General features: G+C 39.1%; 1 protein-coding gene and 3 non-coding genes across 4 annotated transcripts in view; all 4 read left to right on the forward strand.

The window, feature by feature from the left end:
- Positions 1 to 10,298, forward strand: part of DNAJC5B (DnaJ heat shock protein family (Hsp40) member C5 beta) — a 61,929-nt gene extending 51,631 nt beyond the window's left edge. Inside the window, exon 5 of the mRNA XM_073018653.1 lies at positions 8,980 to 10,298. Coding sequence (XP_072874754.1) covers positions 8,980 to 9,074 — 95 coding nt within the window. The 3' untranslated portion in view covers positions 9,075 to 10,298. The remainder of the gene's footprint in view (positions 1 to 8,979) is intronic.
- An 8,114-nt stretch (positions 10,299 to 18,412) lies between these two features.
- TRNAY-GUA (transfer RNA tyrosine (anticodon GUA)) lies at positions 18,413 to 18,505 on the forward strand. Its single transcript has 2 exons — positions 18,413 to 18,449; positions 18,470 to 18,505. It is a non-coding gene; the product is annotated as a tRNA-Tyr (tRNA).
- A 527-nt stretch (positions 18,506 to 19,032) lies between these two features.
- TRNAY-GUA (transfer RNA tyrosine (anticodon GUA)) lies at positions 19,033 to 19,121 on the forward strand. The gene is given in 2 exon segments: positions 19,033 to 19,069; positions 19,086 to 19,121. It is a non-coding gene; the product is annotated as a tRNA-Tyr (tRNA).
- A 103-nt stretch (positions 19,122 to 19,224) lies between these two features.
- On the forward strand, positions 19,225 to 19,297 carry TRNAA-AGC (transfer RNA alanine (anticodon AGC)). The gene has a single exon. It is a non-coding gene; the product is annotated as a tRNA-Ala (tRNA).
- The last annotated feature ends 663 nt before the right edge of the window (positions 19,298 to 19,960 follow it).

Below are 19,960 nucleotides of genomic sequence, written 5' to 3' on the forward strand. Positions count from 1 at the left end.
TAGGCCAGAGCAGTAGGACAGGTTTGTCAGCTCTGAGTGCTCCCCCAAAAAGCAGCTCAAAGTGAACCCAAGACTTCTTTGATTTTTGGCCATTAAGGTTCAGTGAGCAAACTTACTGGTCAGGTTTATTGAGATAGTCTTCGGACAGCAAACATTTACTGATCACTTAGTATTTGCCTGATGCTATACCAGGGGCTAGAGAAAGTAAAGACATAGTTCCTGGTACTTTGGACCTTACAAACTAGCAAGAGAGATGGGGAGACAAATATTAAATAAATAATCACACAAAGAACTAGTTAATTTACAGGTACATAAGCCTGCCAAAGAAGAAGTACAGGGGCTGTGAAAGTGAGCACTTGGGGCCTCACCTGCATGCAGGTTGAGGACACTTTCCCAGGAAGTGACATTTAAAGCAGAAGACTTTAAGAAGGAGGAGGAGTTGAGGGGTAGGGGACTCTGGGGATGGTGCACTCTAGAAGGGACCAATCTTAGTACAAGCAAAGAACTATCACAGCCTCTCCCCATATTCTTGTGGATAAGATGGTGAATAGTGCTTTGCATGCCAGGCAAAGGCAGGTAGAGTCATATTGGGCTGTTCTATTGAATAGTTTTATCAGGTAATCGAATAAAGCAGAAGTTGTGCAATGACTATTTTTGCAAAGAAACCCAAACTGAGATACGCTTACACAAAGGTTCAAACCATCAAAATGAAACGTGATAAGTGGAAGTAGCTGGACTCCCCAACAGTTTGCTAGAGAAGTGCAAGAGTGGTAGGATTACCTAGGGAAGGGGGAAAAGGACTTGAGAGACTCCATGGAGAAAAATGCAAAAATATAGAGGGGAGGTGAAATATTATTCCACCATAAAAAGCAATGAGGTAGTGATACATGTGCATGCTACAATGTGGATGAACCTGGGAAGATCATGCTAGATGGAAGAAGTCAAACACAAAAGGACAAACATTGTACAATTCAATTTATATTAAATATTCAGAATAGGTAAATCCAAAGAGGCAGAAAGTAGATTGGTGGTTGCCAGGGCCTGTGGCGCGGGAAAAATAGGGAGCAACTGTTTAATGAGGACTGGGTTTCCTTTTGGGGAGATAAAAATGTTTTGCAATTAGACAAAGTGTGAGTCATACATTAGCTGTATTTGTACTCAATGCCACTGAAGTGTTCATTTTAAAGTGGTTGGTTTTAAGTTATGTGAATCTCATTTCAATCTTAAAAATATATAGTAGGGGAGAGGGTAGACCAAGATTTAACTAGAGAAAGAAACTGAACACCCTTCCTTCAGAAAAGGAGAGTCCTTTGTTCTCTGCAAATTCATGCAGCACAGCGAGTGGAGGATATCACAGGCCTAAGGAAGGCATTAAAATTCCCGAAAAGGGACAGCAAAAAGGTGACTTAGCCTTTTACGCCAGCTAAACTTTTACGCCAGCTAACTTGAGGGCAGTCCACCCCAGGGACTAGCACAGACGGCTGTGGAGTCAGACAATCCTGGCTCAGGCCTCAGCTCCCTAAGTTACTGGTTGAGGTTCTGGGGATAATTTACCTAACTCCTTTATCTGTTATTGTTTTTCTCAAATATTAAATAGATACAAATAAATATGACCTGGGTTTCCACCTCAGAAAAAGAATGTTACCATCACCTTTAGAGCTCCTTGTTTGCTCTTCGGACGTAATGATCTTAAATCATGTGTGACCAGTTCTTACTATTCTTTTTAGTATTACAGCTTTATTTATAATCCTAATGGCATACTGCTTGGTTTTCCCTATTGTTGAACTTCAAGTGAATAGATTTACATGCAATAATTATCTTTCTTCAACTTTCTTTATTTTTACTGTGTAATATTTCTTTTTTTAAAAAATAGTGTCAACTTTTATTTTAGATTCGGGGGTACACGTGCAGGGTTGTTACATGGTATACTGTGTGACGCTGAGGTGTAGGGTACAGATCCCATCACCCAGGTAGTGAGCATAGTACCCAATAGTTAGCTTTTTAACCCATGTTCCCTTCTCCCCTCCCCACTCTAGCAGCCCACAGTGTCTGTTATTCCCATTTTATGTCTATGTATGCTCCATTCAGCGTTGTCCTTCTGAGATTCATTCACATTATGGCTGTCATTCATGTATTTTCACTGTTGTATCATATTTTGGGTGGCCATACCATAATTTACTTATCCATTCTACTGCTAATGGACATTTGAATACCATCCACTTTTTGACATTACAAACGGTGCTGTTATGAATGTTCTTGCATGTATTTTCTGGTGCATGAATGCTAGAGTTTTTCTCGGTATATGTATACAGAGGATGTCATTTTTTTAGTCAAAGGATACACACTTATATAACTCATTAGGTAACACTGAGCAGTTCTGCAAAATCATTGCACTAATTTACATTCCCACTAACAGTTAACGAGAGTTCCTGTTGCCCCACACCCTTGCCTACATTTGACATCCCCAGATGGTAAATGTGTGACAATCTTATAGGTGGGAAACGGTGTGCCATTGGGATTCTAGTTTTTATCTCCTTGATTAAAGTTGACATCTTTTCATATGTTCATTGTTCATTGGGGTTTCCCCTTCTATGAAATGCCCATTCAGATCTTTTGCAGGTTTTAAGATTGTATCATCTGCCTTTTTCCTTACTGATTTTTAAAATATTCTGGATATTGATTCTTCATTGATTATGTTTATTTAGAACATATTCTCCCAGTTTGTGACTTGGTGTTTTACTCTTTATGGCATTTTTGATGAATCAAAGTTCTTGATTTTAATGTTGAAAAGTGAAAAGTCTTTGCCTTTATGTTTAGTGATTTTTGTGTTTTGATTAAGAATTCCTGTACTAACTCAAACATATAAAGATACTCTCCAATATAGATTTTCAAAGTTTTATAGTTTTGCCTTTTCACATATATGAGTTTAATCACCTGGAATTGATTTTTTACATGTGGTATGATGTGGGACCCCAATTTCATTTTTTTTCCAGATAGAAAACAAATTGTTTCAGCACACTGATTTCTAATTTTGGTTTTGATAAACATTAAGTTTCAATAGATATATGGAGCAGTTTCTGGGCTTTCTGTTCTAGTCCATTGGTGATTTTGTTTATTTTATGCAATACCAAGCCCACTTATAATAATCCCTAATATCTGTTTAAGCAAGTCCTCCTCCCTTGTACTTCAGGAGAGTCATATATCCTTAGTATTTTGCTTTCTTATATAAATCTCAAAATCAGGTTTTTGTCAAGTTCTTTAACAAGAATTCCCTAAGCAAAACGTTTTAGGATCTTGGTTAGAATTACAGTGAATCTACAGATCCACAGGTACAATTGACACTTTTAAGAATTTGAGTCTTTTAATATGTGACATGGTATATTTCACCATTTATTGGCTTTCACTAAAGATGTATTTTCCGTATCTTTAGTTATATTTATTTTTGAATACTTTACCATTTTTCTTACTATCAATCAATTATATATGTATTTTTCTACGTGCTTTTTGGCATATAAAAATGTACTTTTAAAAACATTGATTTTTGAATCCAAGAGACTATCTAAACTCTCTTGCTAATTTTAATTATTTACCTGTAGATTCTTTAGGGTTTCTACATAACTGTTTGTCTCATCTGTGAGTACTGACAGTTTTGATTCTTCCTTTCCATCTCTTATCATTTTTTCTTTATTTTTTAAACCATACCAAGTATGTGAACCCAGTTTTTTCTCTTGCCTTTCTGTGTTTGCCAAGACTACTAGTAAAATGTTAAAGAGAAGGTACTTTCAGGGTTGCATCATAATTAGTAAGTTTGCTATAGGTTTTTGATCGGGTTAAGAAAATTGTCTTCTATTCATATTTTGTTAGAACTTCATATTTGATTGTGGATTAAAATTTTATCAAATATTTTTTCTTCATCAATTGAGATGGTCCTGATTTTTCTCCTTTGATCTGTTAATGTGATGAATTATATGAATTGGTTTTCCAATATTAAAGCAACCTTCTACTCCTTAGATAATTAAACTCAGTGTATTCTTCATGTATTAACTATTTTATTATTTGATGAAATGAGCTGTCAATATTTTGTTTGAGATGTTTGTGACAATGTTAATGAGTGAGAGTGGTCTATAATTTCCCTTCCTCACTTTCCCTACTGTATTTTGCATTGAGATTATGCCTCATGAAATAAATTGCAAAGTATTCCTTTGTTTTTTACTTCTCTTGGAGAGCTTGTGTAATACTAGGATTCTTTCTACAGGATTTTGAAGACCTTTCTGGGCTGGCGTGTAACTGTGCAAATTTTAAACTATTGATTTAATTTATTTAATGTTTATAGACCAGTTAGATTTCCCTTCTTTTTTATTTACAAAAAGAAAAAATGGTTTCTTCAAGATTTCCTCTTATCCTTTACACATCTATAGTATCTGCATGATTATTCTATTTTTTATTCTTTACATTGGTCATTTCTGCTTTCTCTCTGTTTTTTTTTTTAACCATTCTCACCAGATGTCTTACAATCTTATCAGTCTTCTCAAATAAACAACTTTTGGTTTTGCTGATTGGTTCTACTTAATTTCTTTCTTCCTTATTTCTCAGTTTATTTTGTTCATTTTCTAACTTCCTTTTATGCTTCTTAATTTTCGGCCCTTCCTCTGTTCTCACATTAAAAATTTAAGACTATAAATTTTAAATTTTCCTATAAGTTATACTTCAGTTTCGCACACACACACATACACACACACACACTCACACACACACATACACACACACACAGACGTTCTTATATTGCTCTCATCATCTGAGTTATAAATATTTTCTGATTTCTATTATGATTTTTTTCTTTAATCTGTAAGCTAGGCCTATGTATATCTTAATTTTCAATCTTGGGATTTCGAGGTTACTTGTTGTTTGTATCTAACTTGACTGCTCTGTGATCAGAAAATGTCAACACTATGATACCAGTGCTTTGAAATGTCTTAGGACTTGCTGTACAGCCTGGAACTTAGCCAATTTTTATAAATGTTCCACATTGCTTCAAAACAACACATTCTGCATTTGTTAGGTTCATTGTTCCATATATGTCTATTGCATAAAGCTAATTTATTGTATATATTAGTTTGCTAAGGCAGCCATAACAAACTACTACAGACTGGGGCTTTAAACAACAGAAATTTATTCTCTCAAAGTTCTGGAGGTCAGAAGTCAGAGATCAAGGTAGCAGGGTTGGTTTCTTCTGAGACCCCTCTTCTTGTTTGGTAGCTGTTCATCTCCCTGTGATTTCACGTGGTGTTTCCTCGGTGTCCAAATCTCTTCTTATAAGACACCAGTCCTATTGGATTAGGGCCCACTCTAGTGACCTCCTTCTAATTTAATTACCTCTTTAAAGACCCTATCTCCAAATATGATCACATTGTAAGGTACTAGGAATTAGGACTTCAACATACGAATTTTGGGGGAGACACAATTCAGTCCACGACATAGTCCTTTTCAAATTCTACATAAGGTTTCCTTGCTTGATTTCATGAGTTAGGTGCTGAAAGCAGTCAAATTTTCCACTGTGATGATGAAGTCTTCTGTTCCTCTATAAAGTTCTCTTGATTTTTGATTTATGATTTTGATTTTGAGGTTATGTTATTAGTGTATATAAGTTTAGAATATTTACAGCTACTTGGTGAACTAAACATTTTATTATTACGGAGTTACTTCTAGCTCCAGAAATGCTTTTGCCTTATATTTTATTTTGTCTGTTAAAATATACTTACATTAGCTTTCTTCCCATCAGTGTTTGTGTGGTAAATATGTTTTCATCATTTTACTCTCTACTTTTATCCTTATTTTTTAATGCAGCTTGGGTTTTTAAAATTCGGTCTGACAATATTTTTCTTTTAAATAGAGTATTATATCCATTGGTATTTATTACCATCAATCTTTTTCTATTACCCTACTTTTTGTGAGAGACAATATAGAAATAGTCTTGAAGAGAACAGACCTCTGAGAAACACTGCCTTGGTTTGAATATCAGCTCTATTGCTTCCTACCCATGTAAAGTTGGCCTAGTTACACATTCTGTGCCCCCGTTTTCTCATTTGTAAAATGGTTATAATAACAACCCTACCTCATAGTATCATTATAACTTTATGTGAGTTAATATACATAAAGTGCTAAGAACACTGCTGGATACATAATAAGATATATACATATACCTAATTTTTGGTAATTTTTTATCATTTTATTTATCACTTTAAGTTGACATGTTTTTTCTATTTCTTTTTTTTTTTTTTTCTTTTAAATTGTCAGAGTGTCTTTTCTTATTTAATTTCTTTCTGTCCTCTGATTTGGAAATTATATTCTCTTTTCTGTTCTTTTGGAATTACCCTGAAAATTTATCAAACATACTTAATTTGTCAAAATTTAAAGCCAATTCTTATCTTTACCCTCCTATTGAACAATATAAGAATTTTGTAACACTTTAACCCTGATCAACCTCTTTCTGACTTATACATTACTTTCATATTTTAGATTTTTCTCAATGTTAAGCCTCATACATTTTTATTACTGTTTTATATTCAATAATTATTTGGTTTTACTGACATATTTACTGTTTTTTAAAAATTTTTTTACACCTTAATTATTTCATCTGATAACTGTTTCTGCCTGAATTATATCTTTTAAATTGAGTCTGCAGTTAGAAAAATTTGTTTTTACTGTCTGAAAATATCTTTATCATGCTCTTTTAAAAAACAAATGTAACTTATTAAGAGAGTTTGTCAATAAATATAGATTGATGTCTTCTTTCAGTATGTTGGAGACATAGTTTCATAGTTTTTTTAGCTCCACAGTTTTATCTTCCATATTTGCTATTGACAAGTAAGATTGCTTTTAAAATCCTTGTCTTTTTTTTTTCAGATGGAGTTTCGCTCTTGTTGCCCAGGTTAGAGTGCAGTGGCACAATCTTGACTCACTGCAACCACTGCCTCCCAGGTTCAAGTGATTCTCCTGCATCAGCCTCCCGAGTAGCTGGGATTACAGGCGCCTGCGGTCATGCCTGGCTAATTTTTTTTTTTTTTTTTTCGTATTTTTTGTAGAGATAGGGTTTCACTACATTAGCCAGGCTGGTTTCAAAGTCCTGACCTTAGGTAATCTGCCTGCGTTGGCCTCCCCAAGTGCTGGGATTGCAGGCGTGAGGCGCCGCACCCGGCCCAAAATCCTTGTCTTTTGTTCTTCAATGTGACTGAGATGTTTTAAAGATGGGTTTCTCTCTCTCTCTCTCTTTTTTTTTAGACAGAGTATTACTCTGTCACCAGGCTGGAGTGCAGCGGCACGATCTCAGCTCACTACAGCCTCTGCCTCCCAAGTTCAAGTGATTCTCCTTGCCTCAGCCTCCTGAGTAGCTGGGACTACAGGTGTGCGTCACCACACCCAGCTAATTTTTGGATTTTTAGTACAGACAGAGTTTCACCATGTTAGCCAGGATGGTCATCTCCTGACCTCATGATCTGACTGCTTCAGCCTCCAAAAGTGCTGGGATTACAACAGTGAACCACTGTGCTCTTTAATTTATCCTGGCTGGTTCTATGGATTGGTGTATTTCATCAATTCTAGAATAGTCTCAGCCATCAAATCTTCAAATATTGTGTCTCCTTTTTTTTATTTCTTTCTGAAAGTTATGTTAGATATGTTAGACCTTACAATTCTTTCCATCATGTCCTTTAACACTCTTTTATATTTTCTCTTTGTCTCTGTTAAATTTTGGATAATCTCTTCCAATCTGTTTTCTACTTCACTAATTCTTTCTTTAGCTGTTAAGCCAATTCATGAAGGTTTTATCCATGTTTTAATCTCCAGAAATTCTCTTTTAAATTTTAAGATCTATTATTTTATTTAATTTAATTACTTTTAAAATGTAATTATTTTGTATTCTGTATCTGATAAATGCAGTTCTTGAAGTCTTTCTGGGTCTGATTTGGCCTTCTGCTGTTTATATTGGATCTTAGTATGCATTGTTTCTATATGTAATCACTCTCTCTCTGTCTCTCTCTCTGTCTCTCTCTCTCTGTCTCTCCCTCTCTCATTCTCTCTCTCCCTCTTTGTCTCACACACACACACACACATCTATTTGTCTACCTCTAATTGTTTTTACTATGAGCTCATGTTTCTTGAAATTTTCTGATGATATTTTGAGGCCTAGGTTGGAGGTGAGGTCATTCACTTTTGCTAAGTGCCTGAGAGCACATCTTGCACTGGACCTCTTTAAACTAAATTATCATCTTGAGGTTTCTTAGAACACGGAGGTTTTGAAAACTTGGTGGGCCAACTTGTGTATTCATTGGCTTGCCATTAAACATTTTTAGGGCAGCTCTCTCAACTTAGCACCCAAATTAAAGGCTAACAAATCTCTCTGTAGATTTAGGAGTAGATTTAGTGATTTTAGAGACAGCATAACCATTTTGGGCACTAGCTTTATCTGAGGAGATTTCTATTAGACTCTCCCTCTAAGCAAACTCCCAATTTTGACTGCTGTCCCAAGAAGGGCCAGTCATCCAATTGTACACTACTTAATGCCAGGCTGCATCTTTCATATAAACTATACCTTCCCTGTAGATATACATTGTAGTCTATATGACAGGTGCCCTTTGATAATGTTCAGTTTCCAATCTGCACAACTATATGTGATGGTTCTATCTGTATCCCCACAAGGTGGTGAAAACTAAAGTTCAAGTTCACCAGGTTCAGCAAGTACCCTCCAGGTGACAGCTGGGTTTGGTGCTTTGGTTTTATAATTCCATAACTGACAAAACTTGAATAAAGAGTAAAGACAGTGCCTCCTCCCTTTTGAAGTCCTTAAAATGGTAGATATATTGATATCTTATGAATTGAGTTGATTTGCCAGTCATGATTTCCACAAAAATACCTATCACTTGCTTCATTAAAAGAACTGTAACATGATGAAAGTGTTTATTGCTTTGCTTTGTTTATTTTTAGATGTGGACTTTCCAGTTTTTCTCCAGCCTACAAATGCAAATGAGAAAACACAGCTAATCAAAGAAGGATCTCGAAGTTATTGCACAGACTCTTGATATTGAGCCCTCTGAGAGTCCACAGTCCCTCCTCTCAGTTCAGTCTTGTTTCCAGATGGTCGTAGGGGAGCGTGTGGGGCATAAAGTGCTGTGAACTTTTCCATCTTGGTATTTTATTTTTGGGTTAGGAAAACATGATTGCTATATAATTTTCTCAGTTTGCAGACTTTCTCTCTGAGTAGAATTTCTTATGAAACACATTCAATTTGGGTGAATAAAGGCCTAAAGAGTTATTTTATGCTCCTTGCCTGATGTAGGACAGTGGAATTGTACAGCCTTTATGAACCTGCCCTTTATGTGAGGCAGATCTGATTCCTAACTGAGCAAAGTAATATTCCAGAACAGAAGCCACTTTTCTTCCATGTAGCACAATATTGATATCTACCACAAACATCATCATCAAAATATATGAGAACCTATAAAGAGTTTTTGGGTGTGGAGCCTCTTCCATGTCAATATTCAATAAAGTTATAGAAATGTTTCAAGAGCCAGAAAAGGATGATTAGATTTCTTAAAAATCACATTTTTAAGGTATATTTTTGGAACATTAAAAATTGGCATTTACTGAAAACTGGCAAGTAAAACCAGGAAGAAACAGGTTTTGTGTGTACTTTTAGATCGGCTTAAAAACAAAACAAAACAAAACTTCAACCTGGTTATATGTTGTAAGTGAACCAGAAAATCATTCTGAGACTGAACCAGCCCCATCAGCATGTTGATCATTTTCTAGTAAAATAATTTTTGTATAACTGGCTCAGATTAGCCAAACTAAGGAAAAACAAAACAAAACAAAACAAACAAACAAAAAAAACACATGAAGGGGTAGAACTCTAAACTCTAGAGCCTAAATTTACACCAAAACGCATATCACCTCATTTTTGTTAAAATTATTTGCCTTGACAGAAATTGCTCGGCTCTGTACACGTTACACAATTTAAGCCCAGAGGTCATCTCTGTATCTGCTTGTTTGATTCTTATATTTTTTATGTGGTAGAAACCATGTGCTATTTCTAAAATACTACGGCAGAAAAAGTGTTTGTTTTTCTAGGTCTTTCTTACTTCTTTATATAATATTGCATTTTCAAGATCTTGTTATGTTTTTATATAATATTGTATAAAATGCCTTCATCTTTTTTCTTGTTTCTTATCCCCCTCCCCACAAAATTATAGTCAATTGCTGCTAAATATATATTGTAAGTGAGAATTAGTGTTATAGCTCTGACAGTTCTGACGTCATTAAAATTCTGCTCTAACTCTTTAGTTACTGAATTTTTTTTTCTATGTAATCAAGTAGACAGAGCCTTGGTTTGAAAGTTAAGAAACCTGGTTCTAATCTAAGCTTTCATTAACTAGCCTTGTGACCAAGTGAGATGAAAATAACATGGCTAATCTCTCTATGACTCTGTTTTCATATCTGCCCTGACCACCTTCCAAGTTGCTGGATGATCAGATAAAATGGCTAAAGTGAAAGAAATCTGAAAAGTCAAATGTTCAACAAATGTAAGATGGTTTTAAATGAATTTGTATATGTTGACACACACAGACAAATGTACTGTGATTCGATGCATATAAACTCTCTCACCCAACAAGACCCATAGAGACACCCAGTATTAACAGCTCCAGTAACCAGCAAGTGCTTGGAAAGCTGTACTCAACAAACAAATGCTATTTTCTGTTTGGAGGAAACAATAGGATAAATAGCCCAATCTGCGGATAATTTGAGCCATTCCATTTCCTTCCTGTGGTCTTTTTAAGCAAAATGGTCAGGTCTATTTTGAAAAGCAACTTACAAATTACAAAGCTCACCTTCTCTTTCTTGCTCAAACCTCATTTTCCTTTCTCACATGGAATTTTTTGCTTCCACTCCTGGTTCCCCCAGGAAGCTGGTCCAAGAGTGGTTAAGATGAGAACAGGACATGGATCAGAATCGGAATTAGATGGTAGAATCAAATTGCAAGACGGGTTCTGGCCAATGTTCCTCACAAAGGGCTAGTTTCTGGTTACAATGATGTGTGACAAATGCAAGCACTTGAATGCCTATGAATGAGAGAATGAATTCTGCAGAATGCTCCTTCAGCTACAGAGATACAAGAATCCACTCTTCATTAGAGGAGGAGCTGCTGAAGTATATTGTGGGGGTCAACAGAAGGGCTATCCAGAAGCACTGGCAGTCATTCTGAACTCACAAGCATCTTAGCAGGGAAGCTTCAAGGCAAGAAGAGAAATGCTGAGCGTGAGCCTCATCAGTGGACACACAGAGTTCATTGAACGGTCCATGTCAACAGCTCACCACCTATCCTGGGCACTGGGCTACTGGAATGGGAGACTTCTTAAAAAGTTCAATGAGTCATCCATTTATTTTTTTGCTGTCTTACATTAGAACATAATAAAAAACTTACATGTGCATTTTTCTTTACCCAAACACACACACACGCACATATCAATTCTTTTAGAATAAGTGACATTCTATATCTAGAATGAAAAAACTGTCTATACATGAATTTTTTTTTTTTTTTTTCGAGACAGAGTCTCACTGCAATCTCTGCCTCCTGGGCTCAAGTAATTCTTGTGCCTCAGTCTCCCGAGTAGCTGGGACTACATTCGCATGCCATCACGCCCGGCTACATTGTATTTTTAGTATTTTTAGTAGAGACGGGGTTTCACCATGTTGGCCAGGCTGATCTCGAACTCCTGACCTCAGGTGATCTGCCCACCTCGGCCTCCCAAAGTGTTGGGATTACAGGTGTGAGCCACCACGCCCAGCTACATTGATTAATTTATTAGCATAATAGTTTTATATAAAATGCCTTCATTTCGAAAACATTTTTATTGTATTCAGCATGGAAATTATGTTTTTAAATCAATGTGTAACATACTAGAAAATTAAATATTTAGCTACCAAAACTTGAAAGATACCTGTTATTCTGAGTCAAAGAGTAAAGTTTTAACAAAATAAAATGAGTCACTTTCCTACTCATATTCTGCATTTCTTAGCTCTTTTACCTCTTCCTTTCTCATCCCATCCCCCAAAATAGAGGATTTGAAAGGGTTGGCCTTAGTCTCACAGGTGCATTTACTTGTATTTGAGAAAGCTGATTTATTCTTTCATAAATTAGAAATAAAATTTCTAAGAGAATAATAACCAAGAGTCATAGTGCTTAGTATCTGACACGGCCCTAAGAGCTTTATATTGATTCATTTAATACAACAACCTGTGACAGAAGTACTGTCACCATCATCATCTGTGGTTTTTTAGACTATGTGACTAGAACATGGAAAAGATAAGTAACTTGGCTAACAGGGTTCAAAATGACTTTATACAATGTAATTGCATGAATAATGAGAATCAAGTGTATCTTCACTGGAATTCCCCAGAATAGTTCCCTTTCTGACCTAGAAACATCATCTCTGTGGTTTCTCACAAATATCCTTCTTGGAGATGGTGCATATTTAGAGAAAACCATGGATAAGTCAATAAGCCTGAGTCTAGCCCTGCACCCCTAATCTGGATGGTCATTCTAAAGACATTGTTTAATCTTTCCGGGTAGAGCTTCCTTATCTGTAGAATGGTTTCCTTGACTGAAAGGAAAAACTTGAAAGCTCTTTAGTGCACATATGTCTAAGAATAATTTTTCTAGTAAACAATGGCTTTTTTTTTTCTTCCACATTTCATGGAGTCTTGACACACCTCCTTGGAGCATTGCTGTTAACAAATTTAAGGGATTTGACCTTTGGATTTAGAGGTGAGAAGAGAATCCCCTTTAATAGATGGAACACTTTGCTACTCCCAGAATGTCCGTTTTCTGACTGTACTGGCATCAGAACCTGCCTTTCAACCTCCTTCCTCCCAGAGTAACAGCCAGCAGCCCAATCTCCCTAACCCAAGTGTCCGTCTGAGGACAGAGAGACCAAGCAGTGCCACAGAAAGGAGCCCTGGCTGTGACTTAGGAGGCCTGAGATCTCACATGCCACTTCTCCTCTCTGTTACCTTGGATAAGTCATTTCACATCTTTGGGACTCAGTTTCTTCATTCTTAAGCAATGTTTATTAGAGAATATCTTTAATTAGATGACAATTATGGGAAACTCTGACCCATACATGTTATGTAAAAATAACTTACATATGGTTAAACAAAAATGTACAAAAGCAAATTTCTTCACCATCCCCATATAGTTTGTTAGGGCTCTCATAACAAAATATCACAGATTGGGTGGCTTTTAAAAACAGAAATTTATTTTATCACAGTTCTAGAGACTAGAAGTCTAAGCTCAAGGTATTGGCAGGTTTGGTTTCTTCTCAGACCCCATGGCTTGTAGATGGCCATCTTCTCCCTGCATCTTCTTGTGGCCATCTCTCTGTGCGGGCATGTGCCTGCTGTCTCTGTGTTCTGTTCTCCTCGTCTTTTAAGGACACCAGTTGTATTGGATCAGGACTTATCCTAATGACCTTGTTTTTGTTTAATTACCTCTTTAAAGGCCTTATCTCCAAATACAGTCACACTCTGAAGTACTAGGAGTTAGGTCTTCAACAAATAAATTGGGGTGGGGAGGGAAGTCAGCCCAACAACACCCATGCCATCAATTTCTCAAAATTGTGCCATATTTCAGTTTGCTTTATATTTGAACCACATATGTTTTATAAAGACTTTTTTTTTTTTTTCTTTTTTTTTTTTTTTTTAAGAAATCCCTGAGTATCTTTGTTCTGTCTTTTTGAGAAAAGTGACATGTGCCTTTATCATATCTCTAAGGTCTCCCAGGTCCTTAATCACACTACTATTGTAAAGAATCTGCTTCTTTTTGAAAAATAATCTTCCCAGAGCCCTCTTTTTTCTTCACCTTAATTTGTCCTGATTGCTTTCTTTGCCAGCTGCATCACTGTCAACCTGAGATTTTATTTTCATTGAGTTCCTGGGTTGGTTTCCTTTTTTCTTAAATCCTGTGTACTCCTCCTTCTTGGATTCTTGCTTTGCTTTACTGAAGTACATCTGTGGCATACACAGAGACATGCTGCTAGACATGCTGTTCTTTCCTTTCAAAAAAGAACTCACTACCCAGCTGCAAGGAGGATGGTTAACTAGTAGCCACCACGTGTTAACTCCTCTAGCCGAGGTTCTAAGCCTCTGGCCAATGACTGAGCAAGGTAGTGATGCTAGGGCCCCACCATTTCTGCCCAACTTGAGACTCCTCTAAAATGAAATCTTTGCTCTGGAGCCACCAAGAGGTTTGGCAGAAACTTTGTCGGGTCTGCATCATTGTCTAATGACTACCTCTACCCAATCCTGTGTCCTCCCCTTTTCCATTCACAGATGTTACTCCCCTGTAAAATGGTGTGCTCTAATTCTGTTTGAGCTTCAGCTTCCTGGAGAACCCATCTAGTATAACATCCTCAAATAATGTTTACTTACTTTTTATTTGTTTCAGAAAGGAATCATAGATTTAAACTTTATGAGACCTTGCAAGTGTGAACTATTTGTCCTCATATGTGATTACTACTTTGATCGGTATACAATTCTAGGCTTAAAATTATTTCTCTGCAGAACTTTGAAGGCCATGCTCCACTGTCTTCTAACATCCAGTAATGATGATGATAAGTCTGATCATAATCCAATTCTTATTCCTTTGTAGCTAGCCTAGTTCTTGTTTAGATTTTTTGTTTTGTTTTGTTTTTCTCCATCTTTGAAAGTTATAGGGTTTCATCTTTATCCTCAATGCTTTTGAATGTCACTAGGCTGTGTCCAGGCATAGTTGTTTTTCATTCATCCTAACTTGCATGATCCTTTCCATCTGAGGACCAATGTCTTTCTTTTATTCTTTCCCCTGCATTGTCTCTGTTTGCTCTTTCTGGAGCTCATATTAGATACTCTTTATGTCTTCAGGATCTATCTTTTCTTTCTTTTTTTTTTTTTGAGTGTATGTGTGTGTGTGTGTGTGCGCGCGCGTGTGTGTGCGCGCGTGTGTGTATGTATGAAACCGGATCTCACGCTGTCCCAGGAGTGGGAGTGCAATGGTGCAACCAATCATAGCTCACCGCAGCTTTGAACTCCTGGGCTCAAGAGATCCTCCTGCCTCAGTCTCCCAAGTAGCTGGGACTACAGGTGCACACCACTATGTCTAGCTAATTTTCGTATCTTTTGTAGAGATGGGGGTCTTGCGTTGTTTCCCAGGCTTGCTTAAACTCTTGGCTTCAAGCAATCCTCCCGCCCCGGGCTCCCAAAATACTGGAATTACAGAGGTGAGCCACCGTATCCAGTGTCATGTTTTTATTTTTTGCTTCCCACATATTTTCCATTCTGTCTTGTATATCTTCATAGTTGATCTTTAGCCATGACCAATATGTTACTTTTCACCTTAACAATCATACTTTTATATTCAGGAACTCTCTTCTTCCCTAATTGCTCCTGTTAATATCACTGTATTCTGGTTTTCATTGCTGTAACACTCTCTTGGATGTCCCTGAGGATATCCCTAATTACTTTTTTGTTAAATAGTTCTGTTCTATTCCTTGCATTATCTCTGTTTTCTCCTCAGTCATTTATTTAACTTGTTCATCTTGGACTTTCTTTTTTAAGTTGTTATTTCCTCCCAAATGTCTGGTAAACACAATATGAAAGAATACATTGATATCTGTAAAAATGACTGTGTCCTGAGGACAATCAGGCTTTGCATTTATGGTGCATGGGTGGGAACAGCCATGCTGGCCTAAGATCCCCCAACCTGACAAGTCAAGGAAGAACTTGCTCTAAGAGTTGGGTGGGGTGGCCTTCCTGTTCCCTCCATCTCTATTAGGCTCTACTCTGCCCTACTCCCTAGCCCTATACCACTCTACAGACTCTAGACTGGCAAATCTACTCTGCTTAAGCCATTCTCCAATGGGATCTCCCTGGCAAAAAATTCAGCAGCAGCTGCACAATGTTGTGGGCGGCTGACCTCTGTGCTGCTCTCTCTGTGCCTGGAGTCTCTTATCAGCTCCATGGGGAGAATGGTTTTGTCTCTGCTAGCTTGTAGAATGTGCATTTGAAGCTGTGCTTTTCTCCATTATAATCTCATTTGATTTTCACCTTCCAGAAGTTATTTAAAATGTCTATTTGTTAATTATACCTACTGTAGTTTTCCATGTTGCAATAGATTTTTTTTTTCTTTTGTGTATTTTTATCATCTTTTCAACGTACTCCTGGGGAGGAAAGGGTGTAGTCGTATGCGCCCAACCTTCATACATGTAATCCTGATCCCTGGACACAGTGGGTGAGCACCTAAGTGAGGCCAAGAATAATGGAGAGTTTTGCAGTCAGGCCTGAGAAAGAGAAGTGACTCTCTGTGTGATAGACCATGAAGAATAAAGCTCCAGAACTTTTAGGGTGGGGGACAGCACCATGTTTCCAACTGTGTGCGCTAGAGAGGAGCTGAGAAGCACTGACAGAGAAACTTTTAAGGAGGCCTAGTGACATTTCATCCTTGGTTTCTTGGGGACACCCTTGTGTCATTATAATAAATGTCTTGCTTATACTAGCTCTTGTGAATTTCTGTCACTTACAAGTAAAAAGGCCAAAAATTATGCATGTTTGGCCTCCCTGAAACCTGTTACTCAAGTAAGGTTGGCCGTTGGGGAAAAGGGTTTGGCTAGGTATAGTAGCTTGCGCCTTAATCCCAGCACTTTGGGAGGCCGAGGCTGGAAGATCACTTGAAGTCAAGAGTTCAAGACCAGCCTGGGCAAAAAAGCTAGAGCCAGGTGAGGTGGTGCATGCCTGTAATCCCAGGAGGCTGAGGCAGGAGAATCACTTGAGCTCAGAAGTTTGAGGCTGCAGTGAGCTATGATTGCACCACTGCACCCCAATCTGGGTAACAAAGCAAGATTCTGTTTCTAAAAAATAATGATAAAAATAATTTAATAAACACCCTGCTTGCCACTCTTGTAAAATAAGGAGAAAGTAGGACTAAAAGGAGGCTCTTTTCTCTTAGCCTAATTTACATGGTTCTGTCCATGAACTTGAGCCAGAGGGGTACAACTCACCTCCCCCACCTCTCAGAGGTCATTTTCTCAAACTCTCAGAAACGCTGTATAACTTTAAAGATACATCAGCTTGTTACATGCAAAAATGGAAAAATGTTCACCAGGAAACAAAAATAATCTCATGTTTGTGCAGCCTTAAGGAAGCCGCTTTCCCACTTAAAAATCCAGCCCTTTCCTTTTCTCTAACTTCCTATTTTCTCTTTCCTAATTTTACGTTTTATTAAAGCTTTTACTTTTGGGAACTACTATCTTATAGGGGAGATTTAAGAAATAATTCCAATCTCCCTTCCACAAATATTACTATAATAACATTAACACAGAAACTCAGTTTGCCCAAACCAACATGATGCCTTCTTGGTTAAAAGACCCCTAAGGGCAAAATCCAGGTCGTTGGATGGTTTTTATGCTATGCTAAAAACTGAGTGGGAATATGGCGGCAAACCTTTATTTATAAACGCTGACTATGAACTTACAAAAATAGGCCGACAAAGCAGGATTATAGGCCTATTTGAGATTGAATAACTTTGTTAAAATTAAACGTAAAATAGGAACCAGATCAAAAAGACATTTTATGTAATCTTAATCTTCTTCCCTCTCTTCGCTTAGCCGCGGGTTGGTGAGGGGACTTTCTCTAGGAACTTAATGACTCTGACGTCTTAAAGTACATGCGGTGGAACCAGCTCTGTCTACACAACCGCGGGCTTCAGTGGCGTCTTCCTAACCCGGCTTGCCGGCCGGGGGCGTCCCGAGAGCCTTGGGGCCTTCCCTTCACCCCGCGGAAGTTGGACGGGCGGCGCTGGTAAGGCCTCCCGGGCTTAAAGTGCAACGGACACTGCAGAAATCCAAACTAGTGGCATTCGCAGTTTGGGGACGCTAGAGGAAGTAATGATTTCTGGTTTGTTAACCTCAGGTGACAAAAATGCCGAGCCAGGCGGGAGCTGGACCTACAATCTTCTGATGCGTGGTCAGACACGTTATCCATTGCGCCACTGGTCTACCACGCAACTCCTCCACTGGCCGTTGAATTACTGCGTGTTGAGAACACACTCGGCAAGCACTTTAAAGGGCAACGCAGGCTGGTAAAGGAAAAGTACGATAAGTGGGGGCGGTAGAGTCGCAGGGTCTTGGCACCGCGGGCCCCAGACACCTGGGTTGAGGGCCTTTACCCGGTCAGTCAGGCTAGCGAGCCAGAGCGCGCTGTCTTTCTGCGCACGCGTGGAGCACACAGGCCGGCTCTCGGGCGCTGCGCTCAGTGCAATCTCCGGCTGCCTGGACTGGCGCTCCGATTCTTCTGTGCTGAATCTCAGGGGACGCCAACATGCATACACGTCCCTTCGATAGCTCAGCTGGTAGAGCGGAGGACTGTAGCTACTTCCTCAGCAGGAGACATCCTTAGGTCGCTGGTTCGATTCCGGCTCGAAGGAGACAAGTGCGGTTTTTATTCCAGCTCCCGATGACTTATGTCCCTTTCCTTGGGTGCCTTCAATGACACGTTGCATTCCAACAAGCAGTTGGAAACTCTAGCGCGTTATCCGCATTTTGGGCCTCCCAGCCTGCGCGGTAATTCTTTTTAGCTATCCCCCCGCGGGGACGCGCCCGGGCAGGTTCCCAGCGCAGCTGTGGGTCTCCGCTCGGCCGAGCGACTGCCGGGTCACGGCTTCTGCATCTTTCTAACCGGTCTTTGGCATTGCCGGGCCCCCGAGTCACACAGGAGGCAGGGCCGACTCCAGGGGGCCGGGCGGGGCCCTCTCCTCAGAGCCCCGGGCAGCTTCTGCTACCCGAGGGCTCGCAACGGCTGCCGTGAGGAGGTGGGGGGTCCGCGGGAAGAGGGATCTGGTGCTCCCGGAACCTGGGAATCAGAAAGAGAGAGAACACAATACCAAAAACAGGAAGCCTAAAAATGACACAATGTTACAGAGACAAGGCGGCACCCAGGCCGTTTTGTCCGCTCCCTTCGATAGCTCAGCTGGTAGAGCGGAGGACTGTAGGCGCGCGCCCGTAGCCATCCTTAGGTCGCTGGTTCGATTCCGGCTCGAAGGAGAGACTCATTTGTTTTGTTGCTTTGAACCAAAGAAATCTGTCTTTAGTGCTGAGTGTTCTGACCCTTCTCTAGAGGAACAGATAACGAGCCGTGCCCAGCCGTGGGGGATTAGCTCAAATGGTAGAGCGCTCGCTTAGCATGCGAGAGGTAGCGGGATCGATGCCCGCATCCTCCAGTTTTCTTTCCTGTCCCGTAGGGTTTTTCTTTCGATTCTCTCAGCCCAAACTAGAGCTGAAAAGTCAGACGAAGTCAACTGAAGAGTAGGGCGAGCTCCAGGTTACCACTCTAAAACTTCCCAGACAAGGAGTGGTGGGTGCTAGCAGTTTATCCTTCTAGCTTTAAATTTCTAGACCCATTTAATTGGGGGAAATTCACGAAATACAATTATTTCTGCTTCAAAATGGAGACAGATTGCCGTCACATGTATTATCCCTCAAAATCCTTTATGATTTGTGATAAGATGTCTGCATTTCCAGGGACTCATCTGAGGCTAAGCTGCCCATCGTTCGGGGAGACCCTCAGGGAAAACAAAACAAGAAACAGAGAACTTGGAAACGGACACTGATTACTTTGAACGTTTGCTCAGCCGAGGAAGCAGTAACTGTTCGGCCCCGGGCGGGCTGCCTGGCTCTGGACAGAGGACAGATCCGAGGTGGATGGATAAGGCAAAAGGTAGCCCTGGGGAGGTGAGTGGATAAAGTCCCTGGACACAGGGGCTGCCTTTGGAGGAGGTTCTTATGTCATTGTCCTCCAGTGGAAGTAACTGTGGAGAATTAACTAGAGACCAGCGATGAGAGAGAATTAATTGGATAAAAATTTTATCTAAGGCAGTCCTTGA

Source organism: Chlorocebus sabaeus, chromosome 8, assembly GCF_047675955.1.
Source record: "Chlorocebus sabaeus isolate Y175 chromosome 8, mChlSab1.0.hap1, whole genome shotgun sequence".
Lineage (NCBI taxonomy): Eukaryota > Metazoa > Chordata > Mammalia > Primates > Cercopithecidae > Chlorocebus > Chlorocebus sabaeus.